This window comes from Quercus robur, chromosome 12 (genome assembly GCF_932294415.1).
Source record: "Quercus robur chromosome 12, dhQueRobu3.1, whole genome shotgun sequence".
Taxonomy (NCBI): Eukaryota; Viridiplantae; Streptophyta; class Magnoliopsida; order Fagales; family Fagaceae; genus Quercus; species Quercus robur.
In genome coordinates, this window is record NC_065545.1 from 12,902,803 (window position 1) to 12,930,148 (window position 27,346).

The window sequence follows — 27,346 nt, forward strand, 5'->3', positions numbered from 1 at the left end:
TTGTAGGAATGATATAGGAAATGAAATAATTTTCAAAGGAGTTGATTCAAGTTAGGGATGTAAATGAATGAAACTCGAGCTCGGCTTGGAAAAAAAAAACTTGATTATGTTCGTTTGTTTAGCCAACAAGCTAAACTCAAGTTTGAAAAAATATCGTTTGCTTTGAAACTTAATTACTTTTCAAACTATCTTCCAAGTTTGAAAACTTTAGATTAGTTAAAAGTTAAAACACTCGTATAGCTTCATTTCCATCAGAGAAATGGTACTTGAGATATTTTTGTTTTATTAGTAGGGTTGACTGTAGCATATATTTGAAACTTAATTACTTTACAAAATATCTTCCAAGTTTGAAAAACTTTAGATTAGTTAAAAGTTAAAACACTCATATAGCTTCATTTCCATTATAGAAATGGTACTTGAGATATTTTTGTTTTATTAGTAGGGTTGACTCTAGCATATAGGCAACTAAGGAAGTCACTTAAGGCTCAAAAAAAAAAAAAAAAAACTCTCTTTTAATTAATATAATATAATATATTTCTATTATATTTCAATTAAGACTTATTTATCCTTTTACCCAAATTAAAAAACTATATATTTAAGGCTATTTTATTAGCTAATAAAATGTATTATATATTAAAAATGCTCCTACCATAACCCATAACATTGACAACTAGTTTGTAATTTAAAAAGAAAAAACAATAAATAAAAAGTCTACTGTAGCCATTATCATGTGGGTTGATGTGTCCCATCAACTACACATTATTCCACATTTAGCTATAAAAAGAAAAAAAAAATACACATCAACCCATTTGTTACTTCACTTAAAGTTTTTTTATATTTCAACTAGTTTTATTTTTCCCATTTCTGTTAGAACTGATTTTTAAAAAATATTTGAAGCAATTTATTTAATTTGTATTGTATAAGTATATTTTTATTAGTTATCCTTTAAGAATAATCTACTTTTTGTATTAGTATTAATTTATTCAGCTATATGATAAATAAATTTTTATTTGTGCAAGTTTAGAGTATAAAGTGACTACATCATTTTATAAGTTGCAATCTTAATTTTGATAAAACTAGGCCTATCGCTCTATACTTTAAATTTTATTTTAGTTAAATTATAATTTTCTATTATAAATCATGTTTCATTTATTTATAAATATATTTTTGTAATTATAAGTGTCTACTAGAAAATATCCATCTAGATATGAAAAACTTAAAAAGAAGAACAACAAAAAACAAGAAAAAAAAATTGAATCTCAAAAGGCATTTATAGATAAATTTGTTATTAATATTAAACAAGACACAAAAAAAAAAAAAAAAAATTAGATGAAAATATAACAAACAAAAATTCATTGATAATAATGCAAATAGTCCTAATTAAATAAATATTATTTGATTAATATCTAAATATAAAAAATAAAATAAAAAGCCCCACTTAAAATTTTGGCCTTTAAACCCCAAAATTGGTTGAGCCCACCCTGTTGACCTTAAAAGAAACAACAAACGAAAGCCACCTTTTGACACGAAATTGAAACAAAAACTAAAGCAAAACTCTTTTGCTTTTAATAGCAAAATATTGTGCCCGTTCGATGATAAATGAATTAGTTAAAATATGGTTGGAGTAAAAAGTTAAAATTTCCCTCGATAATTGACCAAATTAATTAGTGTTTAATTGGGACTCATTCATCAACCTTAAGATGGATCATGGATCTAACATACAAAGGAAAATGTAATTTGAACACGTTACTTCTTATCTTCCATTCAGACAGCCTTTGACTTTACCTGTTGTATACGGACCTCAAAATATATATCATCTCCCCTCTCTAAATCCAAAACAACAAAAAGAAAAAAAAATAGAGAGAGTCTAAGAGAAAGAAGAGCTCAGAAACAATAAAGAAACTCAACAGAAGGTTAAGAAAAATGGAGATGAAACACTTGGAGATAACTATGAACTCTGCAAGGGGTCTCAAAAAAGTGAATCATCTTCATGCTATGGACGTGTATGCCGTGGTCACACTGTCCAGCAACCCCCAAACTGAGCAAAGAACTCCTGTGGACAAGGGTTGTGGCTCAAAGCCCATGTGGAACCACACCATGAAGTTCACTTTTGATGAAGCCGTGGCAAAGATGAATTACCTTTTTCTCAACATCAAGCTCAGGCACCATGGACACATCCGTGGAGACAAGGAGATTGGAGAGGTCTTGGTCCCTGTGAAAGAGCTTTTAGACAAAGCTGAAGAAGGCAACTCTGTTAAGTATTTGACATACCAAGTTAGAGAACCCTCTGGCAAGCTAAAAGGGGAACTAAACTTGTCCTATAAGTTTGAGGATGATACACCAATAGTTACTGCCTATCCTCCTCCGCATGTAGGAACGAGTAGTAGCTCAGCTTACACACCAACAAGATTGAATATCCCACAAACTTATAACCCTCCTCAAAGTGGTACTTCACAATCTACAATGGGATATCCTATTCATGGTGGGGATCTACCACCGCCACCGCTACCGGAGGGCTATCCCACACCACCACCAGGGTTGGGATATCATTGTCATGGGCAGCCACAGGTGGTGCAGCCACAGCAGCCAGCTGGGAAGAATAGTGGGAATAATAATGTTGGGTTAGAATTGGGCATGGCAGTGGTGGGAGGAATGCTTGGTGGAATTTTGATCGGAGAATTGGTGCCTGAATCTGATGATGGAGCTTCTAATGGTGCAGATAATACCAGGAAGGATTACTAGGATATACTGGTGGTTTTCATTCTTTGATTCTTTTTGGTCTAATTATTATTCTTAGTTTTCTTATCCAATTGTATTTTCCCACAGTTCTCACAATCTTTGTCTAGAGGTACGTGTTCTAGGAAGATCTGATTAGATGCAACTTCTCAATGTAATGACTTATCATTTTTTGAATGGAATTTTTATGATTATCGTTCTTTGTTGTGATTCAAACCATATTTTGGAAAAGTTTTTCATGATTAACAAAAAATTATGTCAAAAACGGTGGGAAAGAGTATTCATTTTTGAGAAAGCATAACCCATTTCCCAATCCAAACCAAGCTTACACGTATCTTGAAAAAAAAAATATCCTCCCACGTACCCACCAGTCCACCCTCTCCATTGACACAACTACCACGGGTTGATGAATGAGTACAATTAGAATGCAACTATTGCTTGAATAATTAATTTAAAAAGTAAGTCTTTTCCTAGTGTACCACAATAGTAAGTCTTTCTGGCCAGGAAGGAGGTAAAAGCAGGCAATGATGAGAGCATTGTTCTCTCTACGTATTTCTCCCAAATTGTAAGTTGACCAGCTCAGGTATGTCAAAATTAGAGGTATGTGTGCATTATAAGGATCATGTGCTCAGATCAGTTTCATCCAGAATCATGTGATTCTGTGTACAGCCCTCAATTTTTTTTTCACTCACCAATGGCAAGAGACATGGTTGGACAAAGTATATTACAAATCTGTAATCCTTTTTTTTTTTTCTTTTTCTTTTTACTCTCTCTTTCCTTAATTTAATGCCTTGACCCAATTCAAGCTGTACCTACTAATGACAATTCCATGAGTGAGAAAGGAAGATGAGATTCTTCTGTGAAATGAAATGGAGGAAGAAACTTAAAAATATACTTCAGATGGTTTCTTGTGACTGATTGGTTGACAAGATAACCAAGGGAGTGTGAGAGACCAGGGCAAAACAAATTTTTATCTTTCAAGCATAGTAACATAAGTTTTCATTGTTTGCCTACTGTCTTTGACTAACAAATACATGGATAGATTTGAATTGAAATATTTGAAGAAGCTGCTTTGATGAAAAAAAGTATGTTGATGGTGGAGTATAAGACATCATATAGGGATAAATTTTTGTCATATGTTAAATTTTTAGTTTGTTAAATATAATTATTCAGATATTTTTATGTGGGTTTTGTTTCTTATTTCTAATTGTTTTAGGACTTTTTTACTGCCAAATTCAAGTACTTGTAGAACACTTTATAAGTTAGCGTTAATTTAAGAATGTTATCTCTTCATCATCATAGTCTCTTGGAAAGTGTATTTGAAAATGTAAGTAGGCAAAAAAAAAAAAAAAAAAAAAAAAAAAAAAAAAAAAGTGGATTTTACTCCCCAAATTGGGTGAAAAGCTGCCTTATTTGTTGGAGATGCTCAATGTATGTTATCACTCACTCTTGGTCCAACAATGGCTCAATAAATACCTCATCACTGAATGAAATGGGCAGGTCTTATTGTTTAAATGAAACTAGTTGTAATCTGCTCCACTGGATTTTAACTTTAGTTAATAGTTTTTTTTAGTTAAAAAATTAATATTAGTTTTGAGTGCTTTTGCACATTTATTTGAAGACAGAGTGATGGTATATCTATAAATTTATGATTGATTGATTATATGAATATTAGTTTATAATTAAGATTTGGTTTCTAAGTAAAGAATCTATAATATGGTTTTTGAAAACATAGTTCTAGTATGAGTGGATGTCTAAGGAGAGAAGGGAGCTCAAAATAAAATAAAATATTTTTGATAAGTCAAAGTAAAATGTATTATGATGGAAGAGATGATATCTATTTGGTGCAAAGAAAAGGTATACAATTGAAGCAAGAATATTTTATTGATTCAATTTTATTACATTGTACCATATGGTGTAAGCATATGAGATAAAATTTTTATTATTGTTTACCAAAAAAAAAAATATTACATTTAATGAATTGTTTTGTGATTGATTCTTTCTTGCTCTTTCTCTGAAGATTTGAATGTTTGACTTATAAATGATATTGACTTACTTTGCTGGAGCCTCTTTGACCATGGCTGTCCCATGTCCTAGGCTTTTTGGATGTGCATGAGATTCTGATTTACCAAAAATACAAAATCACGAATAGAGTAGGAATAATTCAGAAAAGTACTTGAAGCACGTGTTATATATTTGTGTCAAGAGTCTTGTTATTCATAGTTGTACCTAGCCTTTAGAAAAAAAAAATCCTTGATCCAAATTCCATCATGATTTCTGAGTAAAATCCTTGATCCCACCTTACCAATGCTACCATCTGTTTTTTAAGTGATGTAGGGAATCATTGGGGGTGTTTAGCAAATTAGATTTAGATTATGGCTGGGTTTGCTTTGTTCTTCAGACTTCAGAGGTGACAAAGTTATACTCTATGGCAAGCTAGTAGGCATGGTTAGTGAGGGTGTGCATAGACACTATAGCTTGTCTAAATGTATAATTATTTTGACAAAGCCAAAGCTGCTGGATTCCAAAAGCAAATAGAGTAATTCAAGGAACCCCACTTGGTTTATTCTTAATGCTTTTTAAATTTACATTCACAGAGAATGTGTATGATTGTTACAAATTGATGACATTTAGGATGGGAAGAGATTAGAGTGCCTGAATTACTGAATATGATCAATGTCGTCCTTTTCTTATTTCATGCTTTTGTCTGGGATATATTGCAACTGGGAATTCTTAGAGATTGCCCACTGAACTAGATGCTTTATATTATTAAATTTTATTCCCCCCCTCTTTTTTTTAGAAGACTATCAACTTCACCTATAGGTATAGCCTTATAGGATCACTATAAAAATCATTTCATACTTTTCAAACATGATATATGATTTCATATGCATTAAATTCAGGTAGTTGGGGATATAGATAGATAGGTGAAAGATTTCATTGAACTAAGATTGGCCAATGGTCAATTCATACTTGGTGTGGGGCACTTTAAAACTTCTTTTAAATTTCCAAATATTACACTATATAGTCTATATGATTTCATATCCCGGAAAATCGGGTAGCTGTGGAAAAAGATGGGTAGGACCGTAGGAGAAGCTTTTATATTTGTCGCAAAGTTTACTCTCCATTTGATTTATCGAAAAATATGCTTTTGGGGAAGATGTATACACTGGAATTTATTTATTTTTTTTTTTGGAATTAGTTTTAGTTGATTTCAGGAAAAAAAAAATTATATTGACCAAATTTGTCACTATATCAAAAACAAGAAACTATCTCATATCAAACACTGGAATTTATTTAATTGGAATTGTATTTTAGTGGTGTTGTCTAGTTCTCTCATGAAGAACTTAGATCTAAATCCTTCATCTCTCACTTATTGTAAGAAAAAATATTAAATTAGTTAAAAATATTCGTATGATTCCTATTCCTTTCTCACGCCTAAAGAAAAATACAGGAAACTTCTATTCCAACCTTTTGATTTCTAGTTCTTTTGCTTAATTCTCAAGTGTAAGAACGAAGGATAAAAACAAACTTAGGAGGCAGAATATTATTAGTTTTTTTTTCCTTTGCTAAGTGTGGGTGTCTAGAATTCATCAAACATATTCCCAAGTTGAGTGTATTCTTCCCATTTTGTTTGAATGAGTGGTTCCAACTTACAATTAATTATAAGCTTAGTAAGATATGACTTGATTTTTTAAGCTCATAAACGAGCTTAAGCTCTGCTTGTCTTTTTATCATCAGGTCATGTTGTTCAGAACCTTGTTTGTAAACATTTTTTTTTTCTTGGGTTCAGTTTGTTCATTAAATTAGTCTAACATTAAGGCTCAAGCTTGACTTGTTTTAATCAAGCAAACACAAATAAGTTTTTATTGAGACAAGCTCTAATTGTTTATGAACAGCATGATACAATTACATTTTACAACCCTGATTAAGATGGACACTTACTCAGTTACTCTGGACTCTCTCTCTCTCAACCACAGGGAACAGGTCCACCAAGCACACCGTGCTTGTTGGTTGATGCAGTTATAATATAGTTCTCAAGCCTAATTGACAGGTTCAGTTCATCTTGAATGTAAAAGCATTCCCAAACGTTCCTGTTCCGAGACAATAACTGTTATTACTCAAACTGGATCCAACAACTTATCAAAAAAAGCCTCATCACTGAATAAATGAGCCAGACTTGGTCTTATTTTTGGTTTTGATGAAATGCTTTGCTGATTATTGTTGTCCTTCTTTGCTAAAATTTGAATGTTCAACTTCTATGATGTTCTGGTAGTAGTACATTCAGTTCTAACCAATATAAATAAAAATAAAAATAAAAACTTCTAAATGATGTCAGCTCCCCTTGCCCGAGCCTCTCTATTCTCTATAACAATTGCCTTCCTAGGCTTTTTGGATGCGCATGATGTAATCTAGTTTTTTTTTTTAATATAAATTTGTAATTTGGGTTTCTAATGTTGTCTTTCTAAGCCTGTGATAGCCACGAAATTCTAATTTACAAAAAAAAATACAAAATAACCAATAGGCAAGCATGTTGTAGGAATAATATAGGAAATGAAATAATTTTCAAGGGAGTTGATTCAAGTTAGGGATGTAAATGAATCAAACTCGAGCTCAGCTTGGAAAAAAAAAACTTGATTATTTTCATTTGTTTACCTAACAAGCTAAACTCAAGTTTGAAAAAATATTGTTTGTTTTGAAACTTAATTACTTTACAAAATATCTTCCAAGTTTGAAAATTTTCAGATTAGTTAAAAGTTAAAACACTCATATAACTTCATTTCCATAAGAGAAATGGTACTTGGAATATTTTTGTTTTATTAGTAAGGCCGACTTTAGTATATAGGCAACTAAGGCAGTCGCTTAAGGCTCCAAAATAATAATAAAAAAGCTCTCTCTTTTAATTAATATAATATAATATAATATATTTATATTATATTTCATTTAAGACTTATTTACCCTTTTACCCAAATTAAAAAATCTATATATTTAAGGCAATTTTATTAGCCAATAGAATGTATTATCTAATAGAATGTATTATATATTAAAAAGGCTCCTACTATAATCCAAAACATTGACAACTAGTTTGTAATTTAAAAAAAATAAATAAATAAATAAAAAGTCTATAGACTCTAGTCATTATCATGTAGGTTGATGTGTCACATTAACTACACATTAATCCACATTTAGCTATAAAAAAAAAAAAAAAAAATACACATCAACCCATTTGTTCACTTAATTTTTTTTTTTTAAAATATTTTAACTAGTTTGATTTTTCCCATTTCTGTTGGTACTGATTTTTTTAAAAAATATTTAAAGTAATTTATTTAATTTTTATTTTATAAGTATATTTTTATTAGTTATCCTTTAAGAATAATCTACTTTTTGTATTAGTACTAATTTATTTAGCTATATTAGGGGTGTCCACGGGTCGGGTCGGTTCGAGTTTGGGCTCAACCCGGAACCGACCCGACTCTGACGGGTTGAAGGACGGCGGACCCGCCGCCGACCGCAAAAAACAACGGGTCGAGTCGGATCAGGCTCGGGTGGACGACGATTGGACCCGACTCGACTGAAAGACAGAAAACAAAGACGAAACTGGGTACAAATTTCACAAATCTTAAGAACAAATCTACAGACCCAAATATCAGTAACCGTAAATCCAAAGAACCCAGACAGAAATGGAGAGAAATAATAGCAGATCTGAACTTGCATGAGACTAAAACGAAGAAATAAAGAGTGTTACTGGCAGATCGGCGGCGATGGTGTGATGAAGGAGATCCGTAGCTCAGAGATGGTGCGATGAAGGAGATCCATAGCTCAGCAATGGTGCGATGTTCGAAGATCTAAAGATTCATATCGGTGATGGTGTGATGAAGCGATGGTGGAGGTTCGAAGATCTAAAGATTTAGATTGGCGATGGTGTTGGCTGTTGAGCGTGAGAGAGATCGAGAGCGTGAGACTCTGAGGCGAGACTGCGCGAGCGAGTGGACAAAGAAACTGAGGGTGAGTGAGCTGGTGATGGTCTGAACTGGAGTGGAGAGTATAGAATGAATAAGAACTGGGTTATATACACGGTCGGGTCGGGTGGATCGGATTTTGGAAGGGAAGACCCGCCATCCGACCTGCCGGAATTGGTTTGGGATGGCAAGGACCCGCCATCGACCACTAGGTAGTCGAGTCGGACGGTTTTCGATTCGGGTCCGGTCGGTTTGGCCGGGTGGGTCGGGTCTGCGGTTTTGTTGGACACCCCTAAGCTATATGATAAATCAATTTTTATTTGTGCAAGTTTAGGGTATAAAGTGACTACTTTTTTATATATAAAAAATGTAATATGGGTTTCTAATATTGTCTTTCTAAGCTTGTGATAGCCATGAAATTCTAATTTACTAAAAATACAAAATAACCAATAGGCAAGCATGTTGTAGGAAATGAAATAATTTTCAAGGGAGTTGATTCAAGTTAGGGATGTAAATGAATGAAACTTGAGCTTGGCTTGGGAAAAAAAAAAAAAAAACTTGATTATATTTGTTTGTTTAGCCAACAAGCTAAACTCAAGTTTGAAAAAATATTGTTTGCTTTGAAACTTAATTACTTTACAAAATATCTTCCCAAGTTTGAAAAACTTTAGATTAATTAGTTAAAAGTTAAAACACTCATATAGCTTCATTTCGATTAGAGAAATGGTATTGGGGATATTTTTGTTTTATTAGTAGGGCCAACTCTAGTATGTAGGCAATTAAGGTAGTCGCTTAAGGCTCCATAAAATAAAAAGAAAAAGAAAAAAGAAGCTCCCTCTTTTAATTAATATAATATAATATATTTATATTATATTTCAATTAAGACTTATTTACCCTTTTACCCAAATTAAAAAACTATATATTTAAGGCTATTTTATTAGCTAATAGAATGTATTATATATTAAAAATGCTCCTACTATAATTCATAACATTGACAACTAGTTTGTAATTTTTTTTTAAAAAAATAAAAAAATAAAAAGTCTATAGACTCTAGCTATTATCATGTGGGTTGATGTGTCACATCATTGGAGCTTCTTGGAAGATCACTCTAATAAGTGGAGTATGTACTTTGAACTATATTCATCATATCCGAGGAGGAGTTTTTTCTCGGACCACCTTTCATTTGTTTCCTACTTATGAGACTTTAACGGGGAACATGTAACAACTATTTGCTCCTCCTCAGACCTATCAATGTCTTCGGATAAAAACCAAGACCCAACATATGGTTTTTGGCCCTTTATCCCTACAATAATTTTCTATTATAAATCATGTTTCTTTTTTTTTTTTTTTTTGATGTCATAAATCATGTTTCATTTATTTATAAATATATTTTTGTAATTATAAATGTCTACTAGAAAATATTCATCTAGATATGAAAAACTTAAAAAGAAAAACAACAAAAAACTAGAAAAACAAATTGAATCTCAAAAGGCATTTATAGATAAATTTGTTATTAATATTAAACAAGACACAACAAAAAAAATTTAGATGAAAATATAACAAATGAACAAAAAAAATCATTGATAATAATGCAAATAGTCCTAATTAAATAATTATTATATATTTGATTAATATCTAAATATAAAAAATAAAATAAAAACCCCCACTTAATATTTTCGCCTTTAAACCCCAAATTGGTTGAGCCCACCCTCTTGACCTTAAAAGAAACAACAAACGAAACCTACCTATTGACACGAAATTGAAACAAAAACTAAAACAAAACTCTTTGCTTTTAATAGCAAATTATTGTGCCCGTTCAATGATAAATGAATTAATTAAAATATGGTTGGAGTACAAAGCTAAAATTTCCCTCTATAATTTACCTAATTAATTACATGGTTCTCAAATCCAGACTGGATCACATGGTCCGACTGGGTTAATTGTGAACCGCCTATTATTGCGGTTCTTTTATCTCTAAGAACCTCTCTATGTGAAAAAAGTATGAAACCATTCGAACTACAGTTGGACTGTATGGTTCTAAGAACCGTGGTCGGTTTTCAAGGTTCGCACAGTTCCCTTAAAAAAAAAAGTTAATAGTGTTGTTCCGGGATACATATCATATTTAGGCTGAAAAACATATATTGCTCGGTGAAGAATTTGAATAAAAAAATTGAGAGAAATAAAAAAGAAAAACAGATAGCCACATTTTACATTATAAACAATTTTTGCCTAAACGAACTCATCCTGTCGCAGCATGTCGTTGGTTGTCTAAAGCAACCCACAGTGGTCGCTCCTTTCTTCTTCTTCTGCATTTCACATCCTTTGCTCTGCTTCTTCTTTTTCAGTTTTTTGTGTTTTGTAAGGGATGTTTGATAGAGGAGTTTGCGTAATGTTGTTTAAGGGTTTTTGATATATGTGTGGGTGAAAAAAATGTATAAATGTGTTTAAAATACTCAAAAAAATTCTTAAAATAGGCTTACAAATGGGCTCGTAATGTCCGCCCCTTTAATGCCTGGTTCTTTGTTTTTTATGTAATTTCTTAGATTTGCAAGCCTTCACATGACTATTTCAGCCTTTTGGTCATTCAGTCATTCTGGTTGACTAAGACTTCCTCCACTTTACATTAATACCTAGGTTTACCTTTTTTTTTTTTTTTTAGAGATGCTACGTTTACAACATTTTTACAATAAATCATAAGTGATTAGTTATTATTTGTTCAAATTTGAAACTAACACTAAAATTACTTTTTTGCCTTAACAATAACAACCAATAATAACTTGTCACTTAGGAATTGTGGTAAAAATGTTGTAAAAATATTGTAGACATATCATTTTTTCTTTTTCTTTTTTGCATTTCTTTTATGATTACTCTTACTAAAATTTAAAAACTATTATTAATTTGTTATTTATATTAGTATTGTGGGAGGGTTTCTTGTCTCAGCCCCCAATTAGTAGGTATTGTCCGCTTTAGCTCATACCTCACAGTTTTGCTCAATCCCACATCAGGGAGAGACGCCTCCCACATATGTCTTATAAGCTTGAGCCCAAGACACATGTGGGAGGCGTCTCTTCCCGATATGGGATTGAGTAAAACCGTGAGGCATGAGCCAAGGCGGACAATACCTACTAATTGAGGGCTGAGACAAGAAACCCTCCCACATTAAAAGACGCTTTTGAGGGCAGTGCCCATCAAGAGTATTGTCCGCTTTGGGGTGGGGTGGGGTGGGATTGGCTTGGCCTTGTCCCAAACCCGACACCCGCACGGTTTTGTTACCCCTGTGCAGGGCATTCCTTTACCACTACTACATGTGTAGTAGTGGTACACATGTGTCTTGGGCTCAAGCTTATAAGGCACATGTGGGAGGCGTCTCTCCCCAATGTGGGATTGAGCAAAACTGTGAGGTATGAGCCAAAGCGGACAATACCTACTAATTGGGGGCTGAGACAAAAAACCCTCCCACAAGTATTATTAAAGTGATACGTGGGGTTAAATAAATTGACATACTAGTGGAAATATGAACTTATTACAAAAGTATTTTGTTTTTGCATTTTTTTTTAAACTTATACTATTATTATCATTATTATTAGTATTATCGCAAGTTTTACTAATCCACATATAAAGAAATAAAGAAATACTATATCTATATTTGCTTAGGATTTGATATTTCTTATTTGTTTATAAAAGCTATGATATGAAAAATATATTTGAAATATGTATCTTTATTTTAATTTTATTATTTATTTTAATTTTATTTATTTCTTTATTTATATTAATTTAATATATTTATTTATAATTTAAATATTTATTAATTAATTATGACATCATAATGATTTGATTCCGGTTCGACTTTAAAAATCTTGAATCTCTTACTTTTACGGTACATTGAACGGTCCGGATCTGAAAACCATAATGTGTTTGATTGGGACTCATATATCAACCTAAGATGGATCATGGATGAGCGGTGGCTTTAGAAAGTTTTTTTAGAGTAGTCACTAAGAAATTTAAATTATATAAAATTTAATAAAGAGACAATTTGAATATATAAACGTTACAAAAAACACGTGAATATATGAAATATTACAATTTTTTGTACTAGCAAAGATAAAAATTAAAAAAAAAAAAAGACTAATAAGAGCTAATATGAGAATAATAAAGTGGCCAAAATAATTTCTAATAGCTTACCACATAAGATTTATTGTGAAAGTATTGTAAATGTTGCAATACTATTATTTTTGTTGAATTTAAATTATTGTGATTTTCAGGTAATATTGTTTAACATTTTTATTAAAGTGATCAAAATAAGTTAATATAGTATATAATATTTTTTTTGTAAGTATTTGTATACATTTTTTTTCAAGTTAGGGTGGTCACAGATTAATTTAAACTAATTATTTATATATATGTTTTTGCTAAGTAAAAAAAGGGGGAAGGGGGGGGGGGGGGAGAGGAACCCTCACATACAAGTGGAGCCGCCACATACAAGTGGAACATACAAATGAAAAAGGGGGGGAGAGGAACCCTCACATACAAGTGGAGCCGCCACATACAAGTGGAACATACAAATGAAAAAGTCACTCAACAAGTTAATGCTTATCTTCCATTCAGACTGCCTTTGGCTTTACTTTTTTTTTTTTTTTTGGGCGAAAATCACATTTTGGTCTCTACATTTTCAAGCGATTCTCATTTTGGTCCTTAGATTTTATTTTTACCGCTTTTAGTCCCTACTTAGAAAAACGGCATCCATTTTAGTTATTTCCATCAGTGCCCTAACGGCAAAATCCTAGGTGGCAAACGGATGTATTAAAATAATAATAAAAAATTTTATTTTGACATTAAAAAATGCCACGTCAGCATCTAAATAAAAAAAAATTAATTTCTTAATTTTTCTAAATAAAAAAAATTAAAAGCATAAACAAGAACACAAACAACAAAATTAAAACACAAAATTTAAATTTAAGAACACAAAATTAAAAACCAAAATCACAAACCCAGAAAATAAGAACACAAAATTAAACTTCAGATCCATATCAGATTAAACATGAAAACAAAATTTAAAACCCAAACATCTGTGGTGATCTTCATCACCTCCTCCGACGCCGCACCGTCGAGAACCTAAATGAGGCAAGAGCAGAAGCCTCGGCTGATTTTGGAATTGCTGTCAGCGCTGCCCAGTTCGGCCTGGAGCCAAACCTGTGTTGTGCAGCCCATGACTCGATTTGAGTCGACCTTGGTAGATGGGTCCAGCTCCGGCAACAGAGTTGCGTAGTGAAGCAAGCGCTTGACACGGTCGATTGGTTCTGGGAGAGACTGGAACTTGAAGATGAGGCGGTTGAGCTTGGAGGACACGTAGGTTTCCGTCAGTGACTGCGACGGAGGGAACGTCACCGCCGAGCACGTGAATGGCTTTTTCTCATGACCGGGTGGCGAAGATTGTGGTGTATGTAGATTTCTGGGTTTGTGGTGTATCTGGGTTTCTGGGTTTGTGGTCTATGTTGATCTAGGTTTGTGGGTTTGTGGTGTCTGTTGTATTCCGATGTTGTATTCCGATTTGGGTTTGTGGGGGTTTTGGGTTTATGGCGTATCTGGTGGCTGAAATTCAATCCAAGTTAGCCTATGAGATGACCCATTGATGGCTTCGTCTTCTTGATGGCTTGGAGAAGAAATGGATTAAACCTTCCATGATTTCTTCTTCTTGATGGCTGGGTTTCAATTTCTTGTTCAACTTTTTTGGGTTTTACATTTTGTTTTCATGTTTAATCTGATGTGGATCTGAAGTTTAATTTTGTGTTCTTATTTTCTGGATTTGTGATTTTGGTTTTAATTTTGTGTTTTAATTTTGTTGTTTGTGTTCTTGTTTATGTTTTTAATTCTGTTTTTAATTTATTTTATTTAGAAAAATTATTAAATTAATTTTTTTATTTAGATGCTGACGTGGTATTTTTTAATGTAAAAATAAAATTTTTTATTATTATTTTAATACGTCCGTTTGCCACCTAGGATTTTGCCGTTAGGGCACTGACGGAAAGGACTAAAATGGATGCCGTTCTTCTAAATAGGGACTAAAAGCAGTAAAAATAAAATCTATGGACCAAAATGAAAATCGCCTGAAAATGTAGGGGATCAAAATGTGATTTTCGCCTTTTTTTTTTGGTTGAAAGGATAGTTTTATAAACTTATGGTCCGTTTTGATGAAAAAACTGAAAATTGAAAACTGAAAAATACTGTAGTAAAATAATTTTTAAATGTATAAATAGTATCATGAGATTCATTTTTAATATTTTTAATAAAAGAATTACTGAAAAGTGAAATTTTAGAGTCAATAAACAGTATACAAGTTTGTACTGTTCACCAAAAAATCAAACATTTCGGCTCAAAAAGATAACTGAACGTGAACGCGTTTTCGCACACAGAAACAGGAACAGGCGCAAAACAGCGCCCATACAAAACTCCAGCAGCGTCAGCCTTTGACTTTACCTGTTGTATATGAACCTCAATATATATATATATATATATATATGTATATATTTCATCCCCTCTCTAAATCCAAAACAACAAAAAGAAAAAGAAAAATAGAGAGAGTCTAAGAGAAAGAAGAGCTCAGAAACAAGAAAGAAACTCAACAGAAGGTTAAGAAAAATGGAGATGAAACACTTGGAGATAACTATGAACTCTGCAAGGGGTCTCAAAAAAGTGAATCATCTTCGTGCTATGGACGTGTATGCTGTGGTCACAATGTCCAGCAACCCCCAAACTGAGCAAAGAACTCCTGTGGACAAGGGTTGTGGCTCAAACCCCATGTGGAACCACACCATGAAGTTCACTTTTGATAAAGCCGTGGCAAAGATGAATTACCTCTTTCTCAACATCAAGCTCAAGCACCATGGCCACATCCGTGGAGACAAGGATATTGGAGAGGTCTTGGTCCCTGTAAAAGAGCTTTTAGACAAAGCTGAAGAAGGCAACTTTGTTAAGTATTTGACATACCAAGTTAGAGAATCCTCTGGTAAGCCACAAGGGGAACTAAACTTGTCCTATAGGTTTGAGGATGATACACCAATAGTTACTGCCTATCCTCCTCCACATGTAGGAACGAGTAGTAGCTCAGCTTATATACCATCAAGATTGAATATCCCACAAACTTATAACCCTCCTCAAAGTAGTACTCCACAATCTACAATGGGATATCCTAGTCATGGTAGGATTCCACCACCGCCACCGCTACCGGAGGGCTATCCCACACCACCACCAGGGTTGGGATATCATCATCATGGGAAGCCACAGGTGGTGCAGCCACAGCAGCCAGCTGGGAAGAATAGTGGGAATAATAATGTTGGGTTAGAATTGGGCATGGCAGTGGTGGGAGGAATGCTTGGTGGAATTTTGTTGGGAGAATTGGTGTATGAATCTGATGATGGAGCTTCTAATGATGCAGAAAATACCAGGTAGGATTACTAGGATATACTGGTGGTTTTGATTCTTTGATTCTTTTTGGTCTAATTATTATTCTTAGTTTTCTTATCCAATTGTATTTTCCCACAGTTCTCACAATCTTTGTCTAGAGGTACGTGTTCTAGGAAGATCTGATTAGATGCAACTTCTCAATGTAATGACTTATCATTTTTTGAATGGAATTTTTATGATTATCGTTCTTTGTTGTGATTCAAACCATATTTTGGAAAAGTTTTTCATGATTAACGAAAAATTATGTCAAAAATGGTGGGAAAGAGTATTCATTTTTGAGAAAGCTTGACCCGTTTCCCAATCCAAACCAAGCTTACACGTATCTTGAAAAAAAAAAATATCGTCCCACCCACCAGTCCACCCTCTCCATTGACACAACTACCACTGGTGTATTATTACCTAGCTAATTACTATTTCTTATGAGTTTTTGTTGGTTTTAATGAAAATATTTTTAGTGTGACCGAAAACCTTTTTTTAAGATCTCAAGAATATGTTCTATCAAGAACATTTCTTCATGGATAAAATGTTTTATATCGAAAAAATTGAGGCCTTTTGATTGTTAATCTTTGCGTCTCTTAGCAAAAAAAGTAAAAGAGCAGGTAAATAAAATATTTTTCGGGTGGTTGATATTTTTGCCAAAAGTTAATTAATATATCAATGACCAATTATCTTTTCTGTTAAATGCTATAAGACTACTTGCCAATTGGTTGACATCAATCTACTCGTTATTATTATCACCATTTCATACGATCAAGTTGACAACGCCCATTTGAAACAATTGCCAACTTTTATTCAAGAACATCTGACTTTATTTAAAGCCTTCTAGTGTAATCGTATGGTTGGGGTAATAGATATAATTTACAAGTTTTTTTGCTGGTAGGTCTGAATTCAGCGGATATAACTTTACTATAGTAAAGCCAGGTAAAAAAGTCACTCTGACCACCCCTTCCTACCTTTTTATTCATAAAAAAATACTATTGCTTAAAATAAATTATTTTTGTGATTATGTAAACAAAGACACAAATAGATCCAATTATAAAATAAGAACAAGACTTAAGTACAGTACTTAGGTGTTGTTTCTTAGGTATCTCTCTTAAAATTCTGCCATATAGCTTTTTTCTCATTGATGGAAGTGTATTTTTTAAGTTAAATAGCTACATAATAGAATCTTAAAAAGTGAACCTAAGAAACAGCACCTAATAAACTGTACATAAGTTTTGTCCATAAAATAAACACCAACATAGTATAAACAAGAATAATAATAAAATCTCTATTCTCTACACAATATAACAAAAATAGAAACTATATATAATTATTCACAATTCATATGCTTTAAAAATTAAGGATACAAATTATGATTAAGGCTAATGCTTGACAATATCTCTTTTAAGACATATTTTACCTCTTACAACTAGTGCTTCGAGTTGCTTGAGCATTTGTCTTCCAAAATATAATGATTTCAACAAATAGAAGGAAGCAAATTCAAATTATTCTTATGGGAAAATAAGATAATATTATTGTAATATTGAATTGTAAGACTTTTGACGTAGATTACATCAAGTTGCGATATATTTGAAAGAGAATGAATTTTCAAGTTGCCTTCCAACCCACTACTACTCATGTCTTTCCCTTGGCTAGTTGTCTCTCCTTTTGTGAGCTTGATTCACATGATGAAGGAAAGACTTGGATTTGAACTTAATGCTTGTTTGTATCACAGGTTTTATCTGCCTATTAATTGTTGATTTGTTGGGAGTCTTTTCCTTTTCTTTTCTTTTTTTTTTACAAAATAGAAATTTTACTCTAACCTAATCTAAGTGTATATGTGTGTAAAGCTCTCTCCTGGAGACTTGAACCCTGACCTTTGCCCCCCACACTCTATAAATACTTATATTTGTGAAGTGACCATCACACTAAGGTGTGCGGTGGTGATTTGTTGTGAGTCTTAGCAAGTGGTCTTTCTGCTTTGACATTGAATTTTCATGGGGCTCATTCTTGCTTTTTATTTGTCGGCGCAACCCAAACACGTGGGCTATGCTAATGGATTTGGGGCTTTCTTTGTTGGGCTTATTTAAGTACCCACACATGCTGATTTGACAACGGCTTGACCTTTTGGGCTAATTCAGATTAATGCCAGGTGCCCACTTGATCAGCCACAAGGGTCAAGCTCAAGGGTTCTGGGCATTGTTTTATGGTTCATGTGTTGCTTTGAAGACCCAACTTGGACCGAATTTAAGCTTTATTTGCATGGGCAATGAGCCAATTTGAATGGGTCTTAAGGCTGGAAATTTGATTCTTTTAATTTGCATAGTGGGCCTTGGGTGAATCTCACGGGCTGCTAGCTTGGGCAATCGTGGGCTTTGCCCAATTATTTATGTGCTTTTTTGAAGATCCATCTTAGGCCAATTTTCTTTATGGGCCATGGGTTGTTCACTTTCTCGATAAAGAGGACTTTAGTGTAGGTTGCAAATAGGTTTTGCTCTACGTTGACGCTCTGTTTGTTTCAGCATTAATATTTTCTAGAAAATAGGTCATTTTCCAGAGAACATTTTTTGGAAAACTATCTCATTTTCCAGTGTTTGGTAACGACCTTGAAAATGGGCTTGAGAATGTTTTCTAGTGTTTGGTATGTACAAACATTCTTTGGAAAACTATCTTATTTTTTTGGAAAACTATCTTATTTTTTTAGAAAACTATCTCATTGTAGCTATACCACTGTAATTTGTGTGGCTCTGGAACTCTAAGCGTCAATACCAAGTGAATAGAAATACGCATAGTGGCAAGAAGTGCTTAACTTTTACCATCCCACACCTTTGTAGCAGATAGTTTTCTCAGTAGATAACTTTTACAATTTTTTTCTACGAGTTTTCATATTTTGAAATCGTCTCATGATAGTTTATTATCAATTCTCATTATCTATTGTCAATATAAGTATGACCATTTTATTTTGTTAAATTTGTATAATATTTTTGTTTTTATGCAATTGTGGTTATATATTTGTCATTTTTTTATAAAAATATTTTAAACTAAATAAAATAAAAAAATAAAAAATAAAAAATAAAAATAAAAACTCAATTCCACTTGCACTGTATAACTATTAACTCACACAACCACACTCATCCTTCCATAAATAATACAATAGTTGTTGTTTGATTGTGAGATAAACTGATATGTGATCAGAGTGTGTAAGATTTAAAACAAAGTGTGCAAAAATATTTTTAAAAGTATTAAATTAGTAAAGCAATATTATATATATATATATATATATATACATTTTTTTTTCAGGTCAGGGGGTTCATTTAAACCCCCTGAAATGTATGTGCAGCCGCCCCTGCTAGTAGAAACAATAACTATTGAGTTTGTTATTAGAGGCTAAAAATTGACAAGGTAATAGATGGTGAAGGAGGGACGTTTGCCCTTAAAAACACTCTATTTCTGGACCACGTTTTGACTGGCTTACAAACACTCTATTTCTGGACCGAGAAACAGAGCATTGCTCCTAACGAAAACAACAACAACAACAACAACGACAACAACAACAACAACAACAACAACAACAACAACAACAACAACAACAACAAAAAAAAAAAAAAAACTCTTTAATAATTTTAATTCCCTAGACATTGAGAGAGGATTCTAATATGACTAACATGAAAATATATATGGATAAAACCTCCTCTTCTATATCTCTATCATGGCCGGACACATAGGCCTGAATATATAGAAAAGATACGTGCCAATAGCCAAATAGTCATTAAATCACAGGTTTATTTCCAACGTGATTTCTGATGTTTTTGTATACAAAACGTTTGACAATAATTACAGTGACGTATAATTGAATAATGGCTACAATTGAAGATCTGGATAGTAAACCGTGTGAGCATAATTGAAATCAAGAACCTTATTGTGGGAATACTGCAAGGAAGAGTTGTTGACCGTGAGAGACAAATAGAGAGAGATCTGTGAAAACTGAAAAGAGGAGAGACCAGAGGGGGAGAGACAGTGAGAATATGAGAGGAGAGAAAAAGCAAAGAGAAGGGAGAAAACTGAGAGCTTACCATGAGACTGTGAGGCAGGGGCGCCAAAATAGTTGTTTCCCGCGGCTACAGAGGGTAAAGAAAAAAATAATATTTATAGGAGATGTGATGCGTGAGAGAGAGATTGTTTTCCAAAAAATAAATTTGGAAAACATCCCATAGAAAGTAAGCCTTATTTTTATTAGGGTTTTCCATTGACTAAAGATAGTTTTCCGTTGACTAATTTTCTTTTATGCTACCAAACACTGGAAAATGTGGAAAACTATCTATATAAATAGTTTTCCGGTGAAACAAACAGAGCGTGATATTGAGATTAACACCAAGTAACAATTAAATCAATGGAGGGAGTTTCAAAAAAAAAAAAAAATCAATGGAGGGAATAGTCTCTCAAAAAAAAAAAAAAAAAATGGAGGGAATATCCTGACTATTTATGATGCGATTAAGAAAGCAAAATTTTCTTTATTACAAAATGACGAAACTTAAACTAACATTGCCATAAATTTTAGCAGAAAAGTAAAGATGTTACTTATTTGCAATAATACCTCAAAAAGACACTACAAAAGTTACAAAATCATAGATTAATGAATTAAAAATAAATAACAAGAGGAATTAGTCTACGATGTATGTTCTTGCTTGTAACACATGGAGCTCCTTCCTCAATTTTCTAAGACACTTGCCATTGAATCTCCATTAGGCATTAACTTCTCTTACGAAATTTAGTAACCATGGTGATGAGTACATCCTAATCCTTATATTTTAAATAGAAAGCCGTCAACTCATTTTCACGTTTTAAACATGCTGTGCGATAATATGCCGTGCTGATGTTGTGTTCTCCCTCTAGCGCCACTTCTTTATTTGATTATAATATTAATACGGTAATACCATTATTATTAACTATAGTATGTGAAAAAATACGAGAAAAGGGTGGTGAGTTATAACTTGCAAGACTCTGCACATGAGCCAAATTAATTATGTGGGTCTTTTGATATCCTTATTGCAATTCTAATTCTTCATAGATGTAAGTTCAAAGTCCTAATTGTGTTAATCATACATAAAATTCAATACTAAACATAATCCCCGCAGTTTCTCAAAAAAAAAAAAAAAAAAAAAAACATAATCCCATTTCTTTTCTCCATCTTGGGCATCATTTCCCATAAGTTATAATGTTCCTTATTAGCAATGTTATTGTTGTTAAATTCTTCTCTCTCGTCTCTTCATATTCGTTCCTTCTAACCGATCTTTTGTGTCACAAATTACACGATTTGGTTTGTCAATGGCCACTTTATATAATGTCAAAAGAATTGTAACAAAAAAATGCATCACGTACCTTCACACATCACTTGAATTCTCACATGTGTACGCATTCACCTTCAAGCACTCTCATGTGCTAGCCACCAACTAGACAAGTGTATGTGGTCCAACCTCTACTCATTTCACACAACAAAAAACTCCTAATTTCACTCAAAATGCAAAGTGTCCATTTCATGATTAGAAATTTTAGTTCTTGAATCTAACAATGTACAAACTATCTTAACACTTTAAATTTTAAATGATATAATTCTGAATACACTTTTAAATTTAATAATATAATCTAAACCACAAAATGGAACAACTTCAAATGGAAAACGATATTTTTCCTCATTTATGATTTTCATTCCACACGCCCATATGCTACCCACCTCACGTGCCCTAACATTGTCTTCCTTCACGATCAACCAATAGCAACATTATTCTTCGCCACTTCTCACCAGTCACCACCAACACTACTATCCTCTGACATCATCTCATTTTGGACGCCAATGATATCATCCTCCACCATCCTTCGACCACTGGAGATGTTATTAACACTGTTATATTACTCAAAAAAAATTTTATAAATGTATACGATCCCCGACAATGGCGCAAATTTGTTCTTTTTTGGTTAACATTTCCCAACTAGAACATCTTTTTTAGGGCCCGACCCAAATCAATATGGGTCTCTCCCATTGTTTTAGCCGAGATTGTTTCTAGGCCCTAGAAAATCAATCTCAAGACAAATTGAGGAACAAGTCAAAGTGTCTTGAACTACATTTGGACTCATAGCATATTATGGTGTTATTTTTCAGATTGGGCCCAATGGATTTGTGTTGTTAAAAAATGACCCTAAACAGTTAGCCCAAAGACATGTGTCATATAATTGCAACCCCCAATTACTTTTTTGCTGAAAATGCTAATATGGATGAAACATTATTAAAAACAACAAGAAGAAGCATCATCTTGTTATTTGTTTGGGATAAATGGTATTTTTAGTTCATAAATAGTAGTCATTATAACTAAGTCCATTTGAATGTTAAGATTTAGAAATTTTCAATATGATATCATATTGTTTGGTTGAATTGTCATTCATAGCGTCGTGTTGGTTAATTACTTATCATTAATGGTACATATTTAGGATTCGTAATCATTCTAGTGATTTCTTGATGTTAAAAATGGATGGAAATGCTATTTTGCTATTTGCGATGGATGAAAATCTTGACCGATTGACTCTACATGTCTTTAACACTCTATCTTTATATATTTATATATATATATATATATATATATATATTGCTGAAAAAATGATATGTCCACAGTATATTTATAATACTTTTTAATTTAAGTTGTAAATTTGTTATGAAAATATTATGAGTGTAGTACTTCTTTATATTTTTGCTCAAAATTTTACTACAAAATAGGAGCTTGGTTTCTCTAAATGTGATATTTATATGCAGAATGCAGTAATAATAAATGTAATTAATAGGTTTTAAGCATTTAATAAAAAAATGTTTAAATTAATTTATGGTAATTAATGTCACTTTCAGCAATAAATTTGGTATTATCCTTAATATTGAGTAATTCTTAGGTATTCTCCAAGTACTGAAAATTGTGCTCTTTCCTCTCACATTTATGGTAGAATTCACTCATTAAATTCATGGTGATGTTCACTATGAATATGAGAGAAAGAGATATCATTTCTTCCTACTATAAAAATATTAAGATTTTTCCTATAACATTACTCACCCATAGGATAAGTACAGAAGAACTTATCCTGAAACCCAAGCAAAATCCAAAGTTTAGAAAAATGAATATTACTCAGAATATCCTATTATTGGTTGCACGTTCCATATGTATATTTTCTTTTTAAATAATAGACCAGTGGCGTGGGCTAAAGCAAAATATTGTGCCCGTTCGATGATAAATGAATTAGTTAAAATATGGTTGGAGTAAAAAGTTAAAATTTCCCTCTATAATTGACCAAATTATTTAGTGTTTAATTGGGACTTATTCGTCAACCTAAGATGGATCATGGATCTAACATGCAAAGGAAAGAGTAACTTGAACACGTTAATTCTTATTCTTCCATTCAGACTGCCTTTAACTTCACCTGTTGTCTATGACCTCAAAATATATATCATCCCCTCTCTAAATCCCAAAAAAAAAGAAAAAAAGAAAAAAGAAAGAAAGAGAGAGAGAGAGAGTCAGAGAGTCTAAGAGAAAGAAGAGCTCAGAAACAATAAAGAAACTCAACAGAAGGTTAAGAAAAATGGAGATGAAACACTTGGAGATAACTATGAACTCTGCAAGGGGTCTCAAAAAAGTGAATCATCTTCATGCTATGGACGTGTATGCTGTGGTCACACTGTCCAGCAACCCCCAAACTGAGCAAAGAACTCCTGTGGACAAGGGTTGTGGCTCAAACCCCATGTGGAACCACACCATGAAGTTCACTTTTGATGAAGCCGTGGCAAAGATGAATTACCTTTTTCTCAACATCAAGCTCAGGCACCATGGCCACATCCGTGGAGACAAGGAGATTGGAGAGGTCTTGGTCCCTGTGAAAGAGCTTTCAGACAAAGCTGAAGAAGGCAACTTTGTTAAGTATTTGACATACCAAGTTAAAGAACCCTCTGGCAAGCCAAAAGGGGAACTAAACTTGTCCTATAAGTTCGAGGATGATACACCAATAGTTACTGCCTATCCTCCTCCACATGTAGGAACGAGTAGTAGCTCATCTTATACACCATCAAGATTGAATATCCCACAAACTTATAACCCTCCTCAAAGTGGTACTTCACAATCTCCAATGGGATATCCTATTCATGGTGGGGGTCCACCACCGCCGCCGCTACCGGAGGGATATCCCACACCACCACCAGGGTTGGGATATCATCATCATGGGCAGCCACAGGTGGTGCAGCCACAGCAGCCAGCTGGGAAGAATAGTGGGAATAATAATGTTGGGTTAGAATTGGGCATGGCAGTGGTGGGAGGAATGCTTAGTGGAATTTTGATGGGAGAGTTGGTATCTGAATCTGATGATGTAGCTTCTAAGTTCTAATGATGCAGATAATACCGGGTAGGATATACTGGTGGTTTTGATTCTTTTTGGTCTAATTATTATTCTTAGTTTTCTTATCCAATTGTATTTTCCCACAATTCTCATAATCTTTGTCTAAAGGTACGTGTTCTAGGAAGATTTGATTAGATGCGACTTCTCAAAAATTGCTTGATTTTGTAATACAAGTTTGTAATTTAATCAATTGGGTGTGATATTTCGAAGATATGGAACTGAAAAATGGTATGACTTATCATTTTTTTTTAATGGAATTTTTATGATTGTCGTTCTTTGTTGTGATTCACACCATATTTTTGGAAAAGTTTTTCTTGATTAACAAAAAACTATGTCCAAAATGGGAGAAAATATACCATGTTTCGGTAATACCAACTCAACATCTGTTTTGGTATTTCTTATCCAATAAATGAATGACACCTGTTTCAAAAAACCACATTAGACTACTCAATAAATGATTAATTTATCTTCCTAATAGTATAGAAAATTATGATTAATTTATTAGAGTAGTCTGATGTAGTTTTTTGAAATATGTGTCACTCATTTATTGGATAGGAAATACCAAAACAGATGTTGAGTTGGTATTACCGAAACATGATATATTTTCTCCCATTTTGGACATAGTTTTTCGTTAATTTATTATGATTAATTTATTGGACATGGTATAGAAGATTATGATTAATTTATTAGAGTAGTTTGATGTAGTTTTTTGAAACATGTGTCACTCATTTATTGGATAGGAAATACCAAAACAGATGCTGAGTTGGTATTACTGAAACATGGTATACTTTCTCCAAAAATGGTGGGAAAGAGTATTCATTTTTGAGAAAGCCTAGCTAATTATTTCTTATGAGTTTTTGTTGGTTTTAATGAAAATATTTTTAGTGTGACCAAAAGCCCTTTTTTTTTCTTTCTTCTTTTTTTAAGATCTCAAAAGTATTTTCTATGAAGAACATTTCTTCATGGATAAAATGTTTTATATCGAAAAAATTGAGGCCTTTTGATTGTTTATCTTTGTGTCTCTTAGCAAAAAAAGAAAAAGAGCAGGTAAATAAAATGTTTTTCGGGTGGTTGATATTTTTGCCAAAAGTTAATTAATATATCAATGACCAGTTATCTTTTCTGTTAAATGCTACAAGGCACAACTTGGCTATTGGTAGACATCAACCTACTCGTTATTATAATCATCAATGCATAAGATCAAGTTGACAACGTGCATTTGACACTTTTGCCAACTTTTATTCAAGAACATCTGACTTTATTTTAAAGCCTTCTAGTGTAATCGCGTGATTGGGATAATAGCTGTAATATATTCACCAGTTTTTTTTGCTGGTAGGTCTGAATTCAGCGGATATAATTCTACTACATATGGTAAAACGCAAGTGGAAAAGTCACTCTGGCCCCTCCTACCTTTTTATTCATAAAAAATACTATTGCTTAGAATAATTTATTTTTGTGATTATGTAAACAAAGACACAAATAGATCCAATTATAATAAACACCAACATATGCTATAAACAAGAATAATAATAAAATCTCTATTCTCCACACAATATAACAAAAATAGAAACTATATATATATAATTATTCACAATTCATATGCTTTAAAAATTAATGATACAAATTATGATTAAAGCTAATGCTTGACAATATCTCTTTAAGATATATTTTATCCCTTACAATTAGTGCTTTGAGTTGCTTGAACGTTTGTATTCCAAAATACAATGATTTCAACAAATAAAAGGAAGCAAATTCAAATTATTCTTATAGGAAAATAAGATAATATTACTATAATATTGAATTATAAGACTTTTGACGTACATTACATTAAGTTGCGATATATTTAAACGGGAATAAATTTTCAAGTTGCCTTCCAACCCACTGCTTCTCATCTCTTTCCTTGGCTAGTTGTCTCTCCTTGTGTGAACTTGATTCACATGATGAAGGAAAGACTTCGATTTGAACTTAATGCTTGTTTGAATCACAGGTTTTGTCTGCCTATTGTTGCTTTGTTGCGAGTCTTAGCAAGTCAATTTTAGCAAGTGTTCGTACTGCTTTGACATTGAAATTTCATGGGGCTCATTCTTGCTTTTTATGTGTCGGCACAACCCAAACACGTGGGCTATGCTAATGGATTTGGGGCTATCTTTGTTGGGCTTATTTAAGTACCCACATATGCTGATTTGACAATGGCTTGACCTTTTGGGCTTAATTCAGATTAATGCCTGGTGCCCACTTGATCAACCACAAGGGTCAAGCTCAAGGGTTCTGGGCATTGTTTCATGGTTCATGTGTTGCTTTGAAGACCCAACTTGGACCGAATTTAAGCTTTATTTGCATTGGCAATGAGCCAATTTGAATGGGTCTTAGGCTTAATGAGCCTTGGGTGAATCTCATGGGCTGCTAGCTTGGGCAATCGTGGGCTTTGCCCTATGATTTATGTGCTTTTTTGAAGATCCATTTTGGGCCAATTTTCTTTTTGGGCCATGGGTTGACCACTTTCTCGATAAAGAGGACTTTGTCCATATCAATGAATAATGATGCATGCTACTTTTGTATAGGTTGCAAATATGTTTTGCTCTACGTTGATATTGAGATTAACACTAAGGGTACGTTTGGTAGAGTGTAATAGAAATTGTAATGTAATAACTATTCCTATGATTTAGCTTTACAGTTGTTTGGTTATGTTTTTATTACCTGTAATAATCATTCCATATGAATCTCTATTCCTTAAAATGAGGAATAGACATTCCTTATTAAAAGTGCTGAATCCCTATTCCCTTGCT

The 27,346-nt window shown here is 32.9% G+C and overlaps 1 protein-coding gene across 3 annotated transcripts; it reads left to right on the forward strand.

The window, feature by feature from the left end:
• The first annotated feature begins 1,729 nt into the window (after window positions 1-1,729).
• LOC126710601 (protein SRC2 homolog) lies at window positions 1,730-24,769 on the forward strand. Of its 3 annotated transcripts, none has more exons than XM_050411149.1 (2): window positions 1,730-2,139; window positions 23,970-24,769. In XM_050411149.1, the coding sequence occupies exons 1-2, from the start codon at window positions 1,924-1,926 to the stop codon at window positions 24,546-24,548; spliced, it is 795 nt and encodes a 264-aa protein (XP_050267106.1). In that variant the 5' UTR covers window positions 1,730-1,923; the 3' UTR covers window positions 24,549-24,769. The 3 variants fall into 3 exon arrangements, with proteins under 3 accessions (XP_050267106.1, XP_050267105.1, XP_050267104.1); XM_050411148.1 differs by lacking the exon at window positions 23,970-24,769 and adding an exon at window positions 15,549-16,344 and having other exon boundaries at window positions 1,737-2,139; XM_050411147.1 differs by lacking the exon at window positions 23,970-24,769 and having other exon boundaries at window positions 1,759-2,935.
• Window positions 24,770-27,346: the final 2,577 nt, after the last annotated feature.